Consider the following 14,275-nt stretch of genomic DNA (forward strand, 5'->3'; position numbering starts at 1 on the left):
TAAGAACTCTGGTCTCCTTCTTTCTTCATTTTTCCCTAAAATGGCGATTGGCACAGAGTACCAATCTCGCGAAATGCGTCGATTACCAATTATGCGTGCGTAAAGCATTAAGGCGATGTAGAAAGTGTAATCGAGGGTTAAAACATCATGTTAGCACATACTGATTGACGCGAGATTAATCGTCCGTAAAAGCGGCACTGCGAATTTCTGAGGGATTAAAGAGAGTTCGAGATTTTCTAATCCACGCGAATTTTTTACTTTGTAACTCCAAAGATATCTAGAAAATTGACAAAAATTCAACAAATCTATAGATTATAAATCGTTTCTCTTTCGAATTATAAAAATCCTATTGAATCGTCGAATTTCTGAAATGAGGGAGTATTGAGGGAGGTGTACAATGGGTTAAAAGGCATTGGACATAGTTTTATGTAAAAATACATAAAAAAGCTTTATTTCGCCACCGTTTTCTTGCAAAAAATAAGTATAAAAAAACATCTCTCCTTCGCTCTAGTCGTCGTAAACATCATCGTTATCATCATCATCATCATCATCATCATCATCATCATCATCATCATCATCATCATCATCATCATCATCATCATCATCATCGTCGTCGTCATCATCGTCGTCATTATCGTCGTCATCATGATCGTGGTAGTCGTCGTTATGATCATCGATATCATTGTTCTCATCTTCATTATCGCCATCATCATCGTTGTCGTCGTCATCGTATTCAATATCGTCATCATCATCGCCGTCTTCATCTTCATCATCGTTGTCGTCTTCTCTCGGCGATCGCGCATACAACACAGCGATACGTCAATACGGCGAGTATCGTCGTCGCTGATTATGTTAGAGGTATGTGAGCGGTGTGTGCGTGTGTATTGATGAACGGGGGGGTAGGATGGAGGGGCCGCGACGGGGGTAGCGGTGAATTGACTAGTATGGCCCGGATCCACCGGGTGCCCCGTAACTCGTGCTGGGTCCACTAGGTCCGGTGCCACCGATGCCGGTGCCGCCGATTCCGCCGCCGTGACCGCCGCCGATACCGCCGCCGATACCGCCACCGTGACCGCCGCCGATGCCGCCGCCGATACCACCTCCGATTCCACCGCCGATTCCACCACCAATTCCGCCACCGTGACCGCCACCGATGCCGATACCGCCGCCACCGCCACCACCACCACCACCACCACCGGATGTAACTTCTTTCTGTAGGGCGTGGAAAAAAAAGAAGATTAAATGGATTATCTTAAAATTATTTTACCTTGGTCTCTCTGAATTCCTCTTGAGTTTCTTTCCCTTACCTGTGTCTTGTATTTGATAAAGTAGACCTCCGGTTTGCTGGGCTGAGTGGGCGTGATGGTGGGTAGGCTGATTTCGGGCGCCTCCTCGGGTTTCTTGACCAAGACGTAGATGAGCGTTTTCTGCTCGTCTTGCTGCGGCAGCGCCGGGATCACCGGGGCGGTCGGGGTTGGCGGTGTGGGCGCTTTGATGAAGATAATCTTGTAGTGCTTCTGCGCCGGGGCCGGTGGTGCGATCGGTCTGATCGGTCTTTCCTCGGGAGCCTCCGGGGGTGGCACGTGAACATAGATGTGTTTTTGAATGAGAGAGCCGCCGCCGCCGCCGACGAAACCGCCGTCAAATCCGCCGCCGCCGCCGCCGCCGCCGCCGCCACCGCCGAATCCGCCACCGAATCCGCCACCGAATCCACCACCGCTAGCAAATGAAGCACCGCTGATTCCTCCAATGCCGCCGACGCCGCCGGCGAGACTTGCTAGTTGTATTCCACCACCACCGCCGCCGCCGCCGGGAGCACCATAGCTACTGCTTGGTTGGCTATAGGAGTATCCGGCTTCCGGCCGCGCCATCGCCGTCGCGGCGAGCGCCAGGATCTGCGATTGCAAATCGATTGGATTTTACTTTCGTGATATTTAGAGAAATAAACATTTTCACATTTTATCTTCTTTAATAAAGACTTTAATATTTTATCTTCATTTTAGCATCGCTCTTTCATAGATATTTTAATACGTTTGCGTTTGCGGTTTTAATGTACTTCTCGTTCATTATTCTATTTTTTGCAATTTATTGTTGAATTATAATAAATCAAGCTCGTTATAAAATCTCAATATTTCTTTCACATAAACAAATGTATATAAATGAAAAGATATATTATTTATTTAATACATATTAATATAAGTACGTTCTGAGTTCCCATGAATTATAGATGCGGTAAAGAAAGACATATGTTTCTCTCAAAGAACATAAATTTTTTTATCCAATTTTTTCAAATGAGCAAATAGTTCTTGATATTCTTCTACTCGTTTTTAAATTCTTACAAACGAGCGAACGATAAACGTATTTAAAGAATAGTACACGTTTCAAAATTGTTTCCGGAAGTGCACGGCGATGGATTTACGAGCACGAAAAATGCATCCTTTTCTTTTAGCCGCGCTTAACAGCTTAACGTTTCACAGTGTTACTATTACGTAAACCCAGAAGAGAATCCCGGCATTTAACTTCTTTCCTTCCTCTTTCTTTTCTACTTTTTGTTTTAATCGCGTGAACGGAAACTAGAGAAGTAGCACAATCACTGAACCGGTTCTCGGGTTAGTCACTATCACGGAGTACATTGACACCGCACACAATGCTCCCTGTACACCCTCCCCTCTCTTTTACTTTCTCCCGTGTCCTCCCGCCTCTCCCGCCCTCGGATGGAACCCTCGATCCCGATTTCGATCTCGATCTCGAACGAACGAATTTTATTATTCTCCTTGTTTCTCTCACGATCTCTTATCATCTTCCGAAAAATTTCCTGAACTCGCAAAAAAAGAGACGAAGAGGGTCCAAGCGAAAAATGGATAACAGCAACGGGAGAAAGAAGACGAAAAAGGATCAGTAAGGGAGAGAGGGAAGGAGGAAAACGAGAAGTCGGGGAAACGAGAAATCGTCGACGGGCTACTCACCACGAATGCCCTCATGGTTGCTGCTGTTCCTTGATTTGAGGACTGATGCTCCGCGGATGTCTTGAAGCCCCCTTTTATACGGGCCAGCTTGGGGCCCCACTCGATGCCTCGACCCATCACCTATGAGATGCGACGAAGCTATTGCAAATCTCTCTCCCTCTCTCTCTCTCTTTCTCTCTCTCTTACTTCTTGCAATACCGAGCCAAGCGCATTTGTTCAAATTTGTCTCTGTACTTTCGATGAAATTCATCCATTCGAACTATTCGTGACATACATGAGTCATATTGCGTGGACTTCAATGACGAACGAGCGTGAGAAATGGACCGTAGGACGAGGATCATAAAAGAATTTATTGCTTCAACATTTTATACGATAACGCAGTACCAGATAATGCGACCATTTCACTGGCAAAAACCAACAATGTTTCTTTCAACAATGTTTATTATTGCTCAAATATTTCTATTAATTTTCAACAATCGTACAATGTTCTTGTATAAAAATTTAAATAAAAACATTTAATAAATTATATTATTCTTAATAACATGTTGCCATAAAATATCATAAAATGTGTAGTCTTCATTGATTTTGTTGACTCATCGAACGTCATATCCTATAAAGTTATTAATGATTTTTTTAATGATATTGTGTAGTCGTTACATTACTCATTAAGACTTTTACTAAAGGAATACAATATTTCGTAAATACTTAAAGAGAGATTATATGTACAGAATCGGCAAATTATACTGCGGTTTGCCATCTCGGGCCATAAAAGTTTCAGTCTTCTTCCTGCAACCGCTTGCAACTTCCTATATAAGTCGATGTCCGCCCACGAAAACGCTTTCTTTAATTCCAAATTTTCTCACGACCAGCTAATTTGTGGATTATCGTTGAGTCAAGCTGGGAATATTAATGTCCGGAGGTTTTTATTAACGCGCGTCTCTTCATATTTCGTACAGGTGTTTGGGTAAATAGTTGATGAATACACATGATACAGTGATACGTAACAATACGAAACGCAAATAATGCGAGCGTGAATTTTATACAGGATAGTTAAATCACGTTCCAAACACTACGTGTTTCGAAAAATAGACAGTCTACAGCAGAACCGACTCTATACAATTCAAAACACAGATTCTCGAAAGTACGAAGTACAAAGATTCGAAAGCTTTGTGCTTTATTTCGTGATTTTAAACTTTTAGTCTACCTTTACGTATAAAAAGATTCATAAAAAATCTATAACAAATTGTAAAAAAAATTTCTAATAATGAATCTATATACTTTTTTCTCATTTTTATTTATTTATTATAATAATTTATTATAATTTGATCCGAATACAGAATTGAGTAGAATTCAGTATAGAATTCAGTAAATTTCGGATGAAATTTCTGTTACATTTCTGTTAAACGTTTATCTCATTCTTTTTAACTGAGACGCGGACGTTTCGCGATTGACTAAGTACTTAATTCACGGTAACCGGAGTGCTTTCCGTCACTGGTGGTTGAAACAATGGAATTGGCTGCTTCCGCGATCCGCCGAGGCCGAGAAACGGGCAGGAAGAGAAAATAACTTAAAAATTTCGATTGCAACTTCCTCGGAAATGCCTTACATTCATGCATCACTACATAACGATGAGCAAATAAAAAGAATGGAGAGGAGAAAGACTAATTTCCATTTCTACAAACAGATTCTAGATTAATTTCGGTTTAAATTATTCTTTATTCTTTTTTAATTTTTAAGATTAAAAAAAGAATAAATTAAACAGAGATAAAAATTAATTGATAAATATAAGAGAAAGAGAGAAGGGGGAAGGACGACCGATCACAACTCATTTATCTTCGTCGCAACATTGTTGTTTAATATAAGATTTCTCATGAGTACATGACGACTCGTTTTGCGATGATGCGTTTTGCAACTTTTGCCGCGACACAGAAAAGTGGATCACGAGCGGAACGAGTTCCCCAATTCGGACGCACCGTGCGACCATCGATCGACGAAAAGTTAGCCTTGCTAGGTGATGGTATCCTCTCACGTACGTTCGAAGTCCAGCTTCCCTTCTCCATGGTTAACACATGTGTAAACATAGACGAAGCTACCGTTTCGTTGAATAGATTCAAGAATGACATAATAACGAAACTGACACAAGCCCCCGAGCAGGTTTTGCTCTTCTTCTTCCGATTTTGATAAATCAAGTCTCATGTATCTCTCGGCTCCTAATTCCGGCTATATGAGTCAGATGCAAATAAGATAAAAATACAAGAAAATATTACAATTTTATATGAGATCGTGGGATCCCACAATTTTATCTTGCTTATAAACTCGATTAATAATTATTAAAATTTATATTTATAATTTGCGAATATGTGGACTTACGTAATACGATAATTAAAGAATTAAGAGAGAGTAAAAGAGGGCGTGGGAAGGGGGAGAGGGAGAGAGAGAAAAGAAAAAAGTCAACTTGAAGTAACGATCGAGCGAGAGAGATTTCGGCCGCAAAAGGCATACTCGCAATACAAATTTCTCTCGGAGAATCCATCTTACATATAATCGGAATGATAGATTACGGTAAAAGCGGATATTTCTTTCGTTCTGATAGATATATCGATGAAGAAGACATCTAGAGCTCGTAAATGATCGTGACGACTTGTAAAATTATCGTTGGCCTTCATTGCGAAACTGAAAGTCTTCTTTGCACGCAAAGAAGCTTTTGCCTCAAGAGAAGAGGGAGAAAAAGAGAGAGAGAATGAGAGAAAGAAAGGGATCTCGAAATCCATTTGACCCGAATATTCGATTCGACGATATATATAAAGACGCGGCTTCTTGTCTTCTTCTTCGTTTCCTGGTCGAGGAGGAATTGAACTTTCCCAACGAAGGAAGCGAAACGACGGTTGCGGCGGGAATCTTCTTCCCTTTGTCGCATTCTCTTTCTTTTCACTGACGGAATAGATTTAATGGATCTAGATGCTTATCGATCGCTCGGGATTCTCCGATCGGCAACGGCCATTGAGGCCGAGGACGAGCATGCGAGAGAGAGTCATATCGGCGACACAACTTGCCGTGAGTCCTCTTAAAGAGAAGAATTGATTGCAGAATCGTAAATACTTTGAAGAATTTATTATTCATTCAAAATAATATCATTTTTTATTAATAATTGGCACAATCCGCAATAATTCGTCCCTGCTTGATATTTTAAGAGAGATGTTAAAACAAATGAAATATATAAATAATAAATTAAAGTCATTCTCTTTATCTCTGAGTTAAGATTTGCCAAATTAAGAATGCGCTTAATTTATTAATTAACAGAGACGTTCTTAACATACTAAATACTGTGTCATCCATATCTCAGTTTCCACAAGGTTCTGTCACCTATTTTACTTATCTAATTAGGAAAAATTTTTCTAAATATTTAATAATTATGATAGAATATTAATAATATAACATACAACTAGCATAATATAAAACTTAACAAAACTGATATTATATAATTATAATCGTGTCATTCCGCGTGTCATTCAATATATTAAACTAAAGCCTCGTGTAAGACGCTTTGCTGTATAATGTCATTACACAAACTCTCGCGATGCATGCACAAAAATTCATACCGCAAAGAAATGTCATTAGCCAGCGGATACGTTTTAATATTTTCCGTAAACCGTAAACAGCGCCGTAATGTGATCGTAACATAATTTGCGTCACGTACATTACGGACAGATTAGACGTCACGCTCGTCGCGAATGTGGAATATCGTGAATAGCGTCTCCTTTTCCGCGACCGTTGTGCAACACGCGTGTATGCACGTAACGCAGCTTTGTGCCGGCCATCATGCGTAAGTATCTTAGAATATAATGATAATGTTAGGATGCGTCCTCGTAAATTTTACGCTCCCTCGGGGCAAAACGCTAAACCGCGACGTGCCGCGTGCGCCGTACACGACGAGGCGGTGAAATCCTCCGTGATCTCCCGAGATCATCGAGGCGAACAGCGTGTTCCGCTGCGCGAGAGGAGACGCTACTTTTGCGTAACGGATCTCTGCCTCGGAATATAAATACGGCACATAATGAACCACGAGGAACCGATAGTTTCCTCATTGAGAACAATCGGCAAGTGAGGGAGGGACGGGGGGGGGGGAGGGAGGGAAGGGAGAACATTTCTTTTTTTTCTCTCCGCGTCGTGTCCAGAGAGCGCGAGGGGTATAAATTAACGTTGCGCAATATTTATTGCGAGACGTAATCGAGCGAGGCTCCTAGGAAACCGAGCGTAAGAGGGACTCGTTAGAAGGTAGAAGCGAAATAGGAAACTCGCTCGATCCGGCGGCGCGATATCGCGCGGACCGCGTAGCGTCTCCGTTCCCGCGGCCGCGAAGGTGCGCCGCGATGAGTTTACGGTTTACGGCGAGAGAAAATAGTCGAGATGCCGATACCCTCGGCGTGACACCCGGCAAATGAGCTACGTGCAAATAACGTTGCGCGAGCGATTTAATTCGTGACGGGATATCCCGACGTTAAACATCCCGTTCCTATCCCCCTCCCCCTCTCCTCGTTGGATGATTTCCCAACGCGAGATAATTCAAGCCGAACTGCGCCTCGAATTGAACTTCGATCCTCCGTGGATTTTTATTGGGATTTTACCGAGCGCTAATGTGTGCATTATATATACACGCATTTTGCGCGTGGGTTAGACGCTTCTCGAGGATGACGAGAATAAATGTCTTCTATTCGCTGACCCGGGAAGGAAGACCTTTCTACCTTCGAGCGCTACGGTGTATCGCGGGACGTCCGGCCGAATCGCGCGAGATCGATTTTCCCATTCACCTCGAGTCTTACGCGGTTTAATTATGTGCTCCTCTTCATTTTGCTCCAAGCTACGCTCAGCTATGCTAAGCATTCGGTGAGAGCGTTCAGCGAGTTGTTTGTGCTCGTGTTTCTTCTCCGTCCGTTGTTCTCTCGACATGTTATCTTTCTACCTGTCGCATTTTATATCATTTCGTTTCGAATTTTTCGTTTTAGCGATACTTGAATCGTTTCTTCTTTGCAATCGCGAGTATATACTTATTTATGAGGATATTTTCACTTGAGTTAAATCGAAGGATAAGATCTGCATCAGCGATGGGATAAGGTCACATTTAAATGAAACGTAATTTCCGTTTGGAAATTATTTAAATAAAGTGAATTGTAATACACAGACCTAGATTACTGGAACATTAAATTATAATATGAATTACGTAAAAAGGATAGAGCTCAGCGTTGTATTGTAAGCTGTGGGATTAAATGTGCGACGCGATCGCGATATCAGCACGGTGCGCATTCATACGCAGCGTTGAAGTCTCCTCTTTCGTGTTTCTGCTTATCGATTCATTCGGTCGGACCTGTCGGTCTGGCGTCATATTTCCGCGGGGATAATCGTGTTATAATTGTAATGCCACGAGGAGAAGCTACTACGTAGACTTATTCGAGTTGCCAAGTTATCTTTATCTAACACTTTCTCTCCTTTCCAATACGGTCATCAGTATCCGAAGTATGAGCGCTGTCGGATGCTCATCCCGCGTCGATGCTAAATAGTCATCTTCGCGAATTTTCGGTTAAACTAACATACAGACCAATTGTAACACGCGTTACGCATTTCTCCATGTTTATAATCACGTTTATAATTCCTTCTTTATTATTACATTATGTTAAAAACTCCACATACCAAATAGTTGTACGATAACTCTCTCTCTCTCTCTCTCTCTCTCTCTCTCTCTCTCTCTCTCTCTCTCTCTCTCTCTCTCTCTCTACGTTTCTAATATCTTATTATGAATTTTTATATTGGAAGGGAAAATACGAAGGGAAAAAGAGAGAGTTATGGTATAAATTTACGTGGAGATTAGCCATGGTATTACATCATCAAACTTGTTCCCTTAAGTACGGGAGATCTAAGATATTATTTATAGATTGACAGATAACCGTTTGGGTGATGTTAAATTGACGAGACGACAAGTTTCTGTCGAGGTTGCTATTGCGACGGACTCCCTTCTCTGAAACTTCTATAAACTCGGAGGAAGGAAAACACTTCGGTGCTACCTCCTGGGAACTCGTTATCGCGACTCGTGGGTTCGCCGTGTTACTCTCGATTAATCGGCACAATCATCGCGTAATTCTCGCGTCTGCTGATGTAATCTGGAACGGCCGCGATTCGTCCTTTAATGGGCGAAGTAATTGGTGCGCGACGCCGAGTTCTCGCTCGATATCCATCATCGCCCACGATCTTCCCGAGGTAGTAGTTAACTCTTTCGCCTCAATGTTCTTATGTTACAAAATATTGTATAATATTAGTATGTCTTATAAAACATGTAAACATATAAAGATAAGTACCACATTATTTCACATACATGAATAAAATCCATTATGCATTATGGAGTTTAAGTATTTTATTTTCTTTCCTTATTTTCTTTCTTTCAAAATATATATACATACATATATATATCGACGCAGAAGCTAATAACGAAAACTATTAAGATTAATTAGAATTAAAAAAATTACTGTTAATAATAATTTTTTAAATCGAGTAAGACATTTTGATCTTAAGACGATAATATAAAAAAATAATCGTTTACAACGCTTTTACGTAACGTAACGCGAGCGGTGCGATTTGTTCACTCATAAATCCTAGATCCGAGAGTAATGTTTATCAATCGAATGGATCGTCGTATACCGAGGTATCGTGAGAAACGTTGTGTTGTATAATAACACTCTCTGTACATCGCGATCCTTGCTAACAGATGGATATAAACTATCGTAGCGACGGCGGGGCGTTATATACTTTCCAGGAAGTATCCAAGGCGGAAGGGGTACGCGGTCACCCGGGGTCAGGAAAATCGATACATGCGCAAGAAGCCGCATCGCGATTCTGCATCTTCGTCCTAGTGTAGTCGACACCGCGCGATTTCTTCCGGTTTGAAATATCTCTCCCGACTTATCAACCGGTAAGTTATATCTTTGCGTCAAAAGTTTAGGCTTCCGGCATGAAGAATAATTCTCTTCTTTCTGAGGAATGTAACATTACATAATATTAACAATATCCCGTCGCGCGTAACGTTTTCGTATTCAGAATTGTGTACGTGAATAATTTATAAAGAGGCACTCTCGTATACAAATGCGCGCCGAAGAAACGGAGATGAATCTTTCGAAAAGCGCGAGCTCGTGCCGCGCGAAATTAGAAAACCGCGTCCAAGCCGTAAACTCCCACGACAAACGAAGTTAGAAAATCGTAGAAAAGCGAGGAAAAAAAAAGGAGAATCTCTCTCCCGTGAGTGACATAACGTATTGTGAGCGCCGATCGAAGCGAAATCGTTGGCGCCAGTAACACCGGGAAGCGTGAAGAAGATGCGTCAATAATAGACAAACTGGCGGAGTACTGAAAAGCTGTAGGAGCGCGGCCAAGCATCATCGGCGGTGGTAGGAATGTTTCTATGGTCGAAGAAAGTTAAGAATTTTCACCTCTCCTAGAGAAAGCACACCGCATGACGCATGTAGATATTACGCCACGTAGAATGAATTTCCCCCCTTGCCTCGACGGCCTTCGATCCGTCGCCGCCGTCGTCTCCATCATCGTCGTTGTTGTCAGTACGGTACACCTTCTCTCACTCGGGTTGTCTCCTGCCTGTTGACCTATGCGACAAAACTTCACTTACTTCACAATTCGACTTACAATCTTCCATTTTTTACTCCTCCCTCCCCCCCTTCTTTTATATAATTTATATAATAATTTATAATTTATTAATAATTTATATAATAATTTATTAATAATTTATATATTATTTTATTTTATACGAAACTGATTTATGATAAGTTGGATAATTAAAAAGAGCGAATGGGAAAAATTGTGCGTAGAAAGCATCAGCAAAATTGTTATTGCGATAATCAAAACGCAAGGTAGACGTATCATAAAATAAAAATGCCGTGAATAAAATAAAAATATAATTATTATTAACAATAAAATTATTATTATTATTATTATTAAAATCAAGATTGTAAAAAGAGATGCTTTTCATTTTTCTCTCATTACTATTCTATTCTGCTTTCGAGATGTTCTTTTATCATTCTAACATGACAGTTTGGTGTCTGAAAATTTGTGTATTCTCAACGCGGTATGCAAATATAAGATCATATATCTCTTCTTGAAGAAAGCGCCTGTATCTCTCATCATCTTTCATCCAATCAAAATTCCAATGTACGAGTGTATTACGGTTCAGTTTGTGAGCGCGGAGAAGATGGTTGTCATTCCCTCTCACAGCATCAATATAACTTATAATTAAATATTAATTAACGTAATTTGAAACATTTACGTTTCAAATGACATTCCCGTTTATTCGTTTGATTCGGGCGTGAGAAAATAATGAAGAAAATGACAAAATCCGAAAAGTTTTTAATTTTTCAAATAAGCAATATTAAGAAAGAATAATCCCAAAAGAATGAGAATTGTTTTCGATGGTACGCGCTTAAAGTCTCTCAGAAATTTCGCCTATCTCTCTACATCTTCGAGTTCACGAAATTACGAAAGAGCGCCGCGGAAGCGACCCGCGTAGAAATGCGTAGTAGCGTAAATCGCGATAGGTACCGTCGGTCGCATCACCTCATATACGAGGCACCCAAGAGTCGCACGACTCTTATGCAATACAGTAGGTTGCAGGCGTAAAGCGATTACGCAGTAAGCAAGCAAATTTCACACTCGGACAAGCGGCCGAAATGTACAATAACATAGAGAAATAGGTTTCTAACTAGTATTTCATAGCAATATCGTATAAATACCACAAGAAAATTCCAGGTGAGAAATAACTGCTGAAAAGTAAAGAAATAAATCAATGATAAAATTATGATAATAATCACAAAACTTTTTTACATGACATGACATTTATTCTTTACAATGTGATCGAATAATAAATATTAATTATTGAAAAGCGATAAACAATTAAAAGAGAATATATATATTTCTTTATATATTTTATTTGTATTTTATTTATTGCTATAACTGCTATAACTGCTATAACGCAATTGGCATAATTTGTGATAATATCACATTATAATCTTAAATTTCCATACCGCTTCAAAATTATCATTTCTTTATTCCAAATAACCTTATAATTTAAATCCAGAATGAATAGCGACTATACCAAATGTAAGATTTTTATATGTCACATTTCTAAATCCTGCAGACTCAATCATTTCCTGAAAATATAAAAAACAATATATGAAAAGTAAATATAATTAAAAACAGAAACATTAACAGATTTTTAAGCATTACAGAGAAGAATGGAAACCTTTAAAATAAGAACAATTTAATAAAATAATTAAATAAAAAATAATGCTCTAAGAGGAAAAGAAAAAAATTTTTTATTATTACAATCTTCAATTTAAGAATCTGCAATATAAGAAATAATAAAAATATCCTTTACCTTGAAGTTTTCTTGATTTGGGAATCTTCTTATACTTTCCACAAGATATTGATAAGCTTTCCACTGTCCTGCGATCAGTTGTCCCATTACAGGTATTATTTGAAAAGAATATTGATCATACAACCTGAAATAGATATTTAACAGAATCTTGCTATAGTAGTTTGGAGATTAAGAGAATATATATAGCTTCAAATCTCTAACTATAATCTTTTTATAATTTTATAACTATCTTTTTATAATTTTTCTATTATTTTAAAGTGTACATACCATTGTAAAGATTTATTGTTTACATGACTAAATTCTAAGCATAAAAATCTTCCTCCTGGCTGTAATACTCGATATGCCTCAGACAACACCTATAAAAGTTAGTATAAATATACCTTCACATTATTCTCAGTATTTAGATACTTGATTCTTATCTTCAAATTTTAACTAAGTATTCATTATAGTATAATAAATTTAAACATTTAATTATAATTTTATTAAAATGTATAATAATGTATTTTTAACCAAATGTGATATACATAATATATTATAATCACCTTATCAATATGTGTTACATTTCTTATTCCAAATGCTATGGTATAAGCAGTGAAAGAATCATCTTGAAAGGACAATTTTTCTGCATCTTCTTGCTTCCATGTAATACTGCAATTACTGTCCTGTGATAAACATAGCCTACTTGCCCGTTTTTTTCCAACCTCTAGCATATGTTCATTTATATCACATACAGTTACGTGACTACATATATTCTGCGGATTTGCTGTATTCCTTAGAAAATTTATATACCGAAATGTAATGTCTCCTGTACCACCAGCACAATCCAAAAGTTGGGTACCATGAGTAGGTCCTAATTCTTGTATAAAAATATCTTTCCAAATGCGATGAATACCAATACTCATTGCATCATTCATCAAGTCATAAGAATTGGCAACATTTTCAAATATAGTGTGCACTGCAAAAGATATTCTCGAATTATATAATTATATATTGTATATCTTCTAATTTTCTATATAAAAATCACATTCAAGATATATAAATTAAATTGCTTTATTTAATTCATTCTTAGCAGTCATCAATTTTCCATGTAAATCAAAATAATAAAAAATAAAGAGACAAAAAGAATTATTTGAAATAATAACATTTTTACCTTCTTTCACTTTTTCACTTTCCTTAATCGCTTGGAAACCGAAATGCGTAAATCTCTCTTCATTTTCCGGGTAGGTGTTTGCTGTTTTTGAATAATCGCGTTTAACCATAACAGCTTTTAGACATCTGTTCAGTCTTCGACTTTCTTTTATGATATTTATACAAAAATTCTTATAAGCCATCGCAATATGTATTTACGAATAGATATAATCCAAAAAAATAATTAGATAACAATTATATTAATTACCATATGACAGTTGTTGGTTGCAAGTTCATTGTAAAAGCGGAGTATACCTTTCTGCATAATTCATAATGTATGACATAAGAAAACGAACTAATCATAATCCTTCATTTCTATCTCTGCAGTGAAAAGATCATTTTATATAAAGGTGTCTTTTCATATCAATGCTCGACGTTCATTTTCAGTGTTAAAAGGGATCACGTGATCAAAGTGACATTCAAATTTCATTATTCTTCATCACTTTTGATCATGTAATTTGTTGATGTTACCATGTTGTACTTTACGGTTTTATATGTATATTTTTAAACAAGGCATGAATAATAATAAAAATATTTAAATTTTAAATATTTAAATTATTATTTTACTGAAATGAAAAAGAATAAGACCCTAAAAAAAGGTTACCTATTATTTTTATAATTGCTGATATTCTAATAAAATTCGCGCGCACATCATTATCAATTCAATCGGTAATAGGTCTGTTCTTTTCAGCTG

The 14,275-nt window shown here is 38.3% G+C and overlaps 2 protein-coding genes across 4 annotated transcripts; both read right to left on the reverse strand.

The window, feature by feature from the left end:
* Window positions 1-422: 422 nt before the first annotated feature.
* On the reverse strand, window positions 423-3,234 carry LOC105427626 (glycine-rich cuticle protein). Its single transcript, XM_089076682.1, has 3 exons — window positions 2,967-3,234; window positions 1,308-1,895; window positions 423-1,212 (listed from the first exon to the last, which is right to left on the reverse strand). The coding sequence occupies exons 1-3, from the start codon at window positions 3,081-3,083 to the stop codon at window positions 940-942; spliced, it is 978 nt and encodes a 325-aa protein (XP_088932808.1). The 5' UTR covers window positions 3,084-3,234; the 3' UTR covers window positions 423-939.
* Window positions 3,235-9,458: 6,224 nt separating this feature from the next.
* Window positions 9,459-13,943, reverse strand: Coq5 (ubiquinone biosynthesis protein COQ3, mitochondrial). 3 transcript variants are annotated; one of them, XM_089076013.1, is made up of 6 exons: window positions 13,790-13,943; window positions 13,544-13,687; window positions 12,936-13,348; window positions 12,661-12,749; window positions 12,394-12,517; window positions 11,833-12,166 (listed from the first exon to the last, which is right to left on the reverse strand). In XM_089076013.1, the coding sequence occupies exons 2-6, from the start codon at window positions 13,650-13,652 to the stop codon at window positions 12,077-12,079; spliced, it is 825 nt and encodes a 274-aa protein (XP_088932139.1). In that variant the 5' UTR covers window positions 13,653-13,687; window positions 13,790-13,943; the 3' UTR covers window positions 11,833-12,076. The 3 variants fall into 3 exon arrangements, with proteins under 3 accessions (XP_088932138.1, XP_088932139.1, XP_011637759.2); XM_089076012.1 differs by lacking the exon at window positions 11,833-12,166 and adding an exon at window positions 9,459-10,609 and having other exon boundaries at window positions 13,544-13,915; XM_011639457.3 differs by having other exon boundaries at window positions 13,544-13,903.
* Window positions 13,944-14,275: the final 332 nt, after the last annotated feature.

This window comes from Pogonomyrmex barbatus, unplaced genomic scaffold (assembly GCF_055798465.1).
Source record: "Pogonomyrmex barbatus isolate J1 unplaced genomic scaffold, ASM5579846v1 scaffold2, whole genome shotgun sequence".
In the NCBI taxonomy this organism is placed as follows: Eukaryota; Metazoa; Arthropoda; class Insecta; order Hymenoptera; family Formicidae; genus Pogonomyrmex; species Pogonomyrmex barbatus.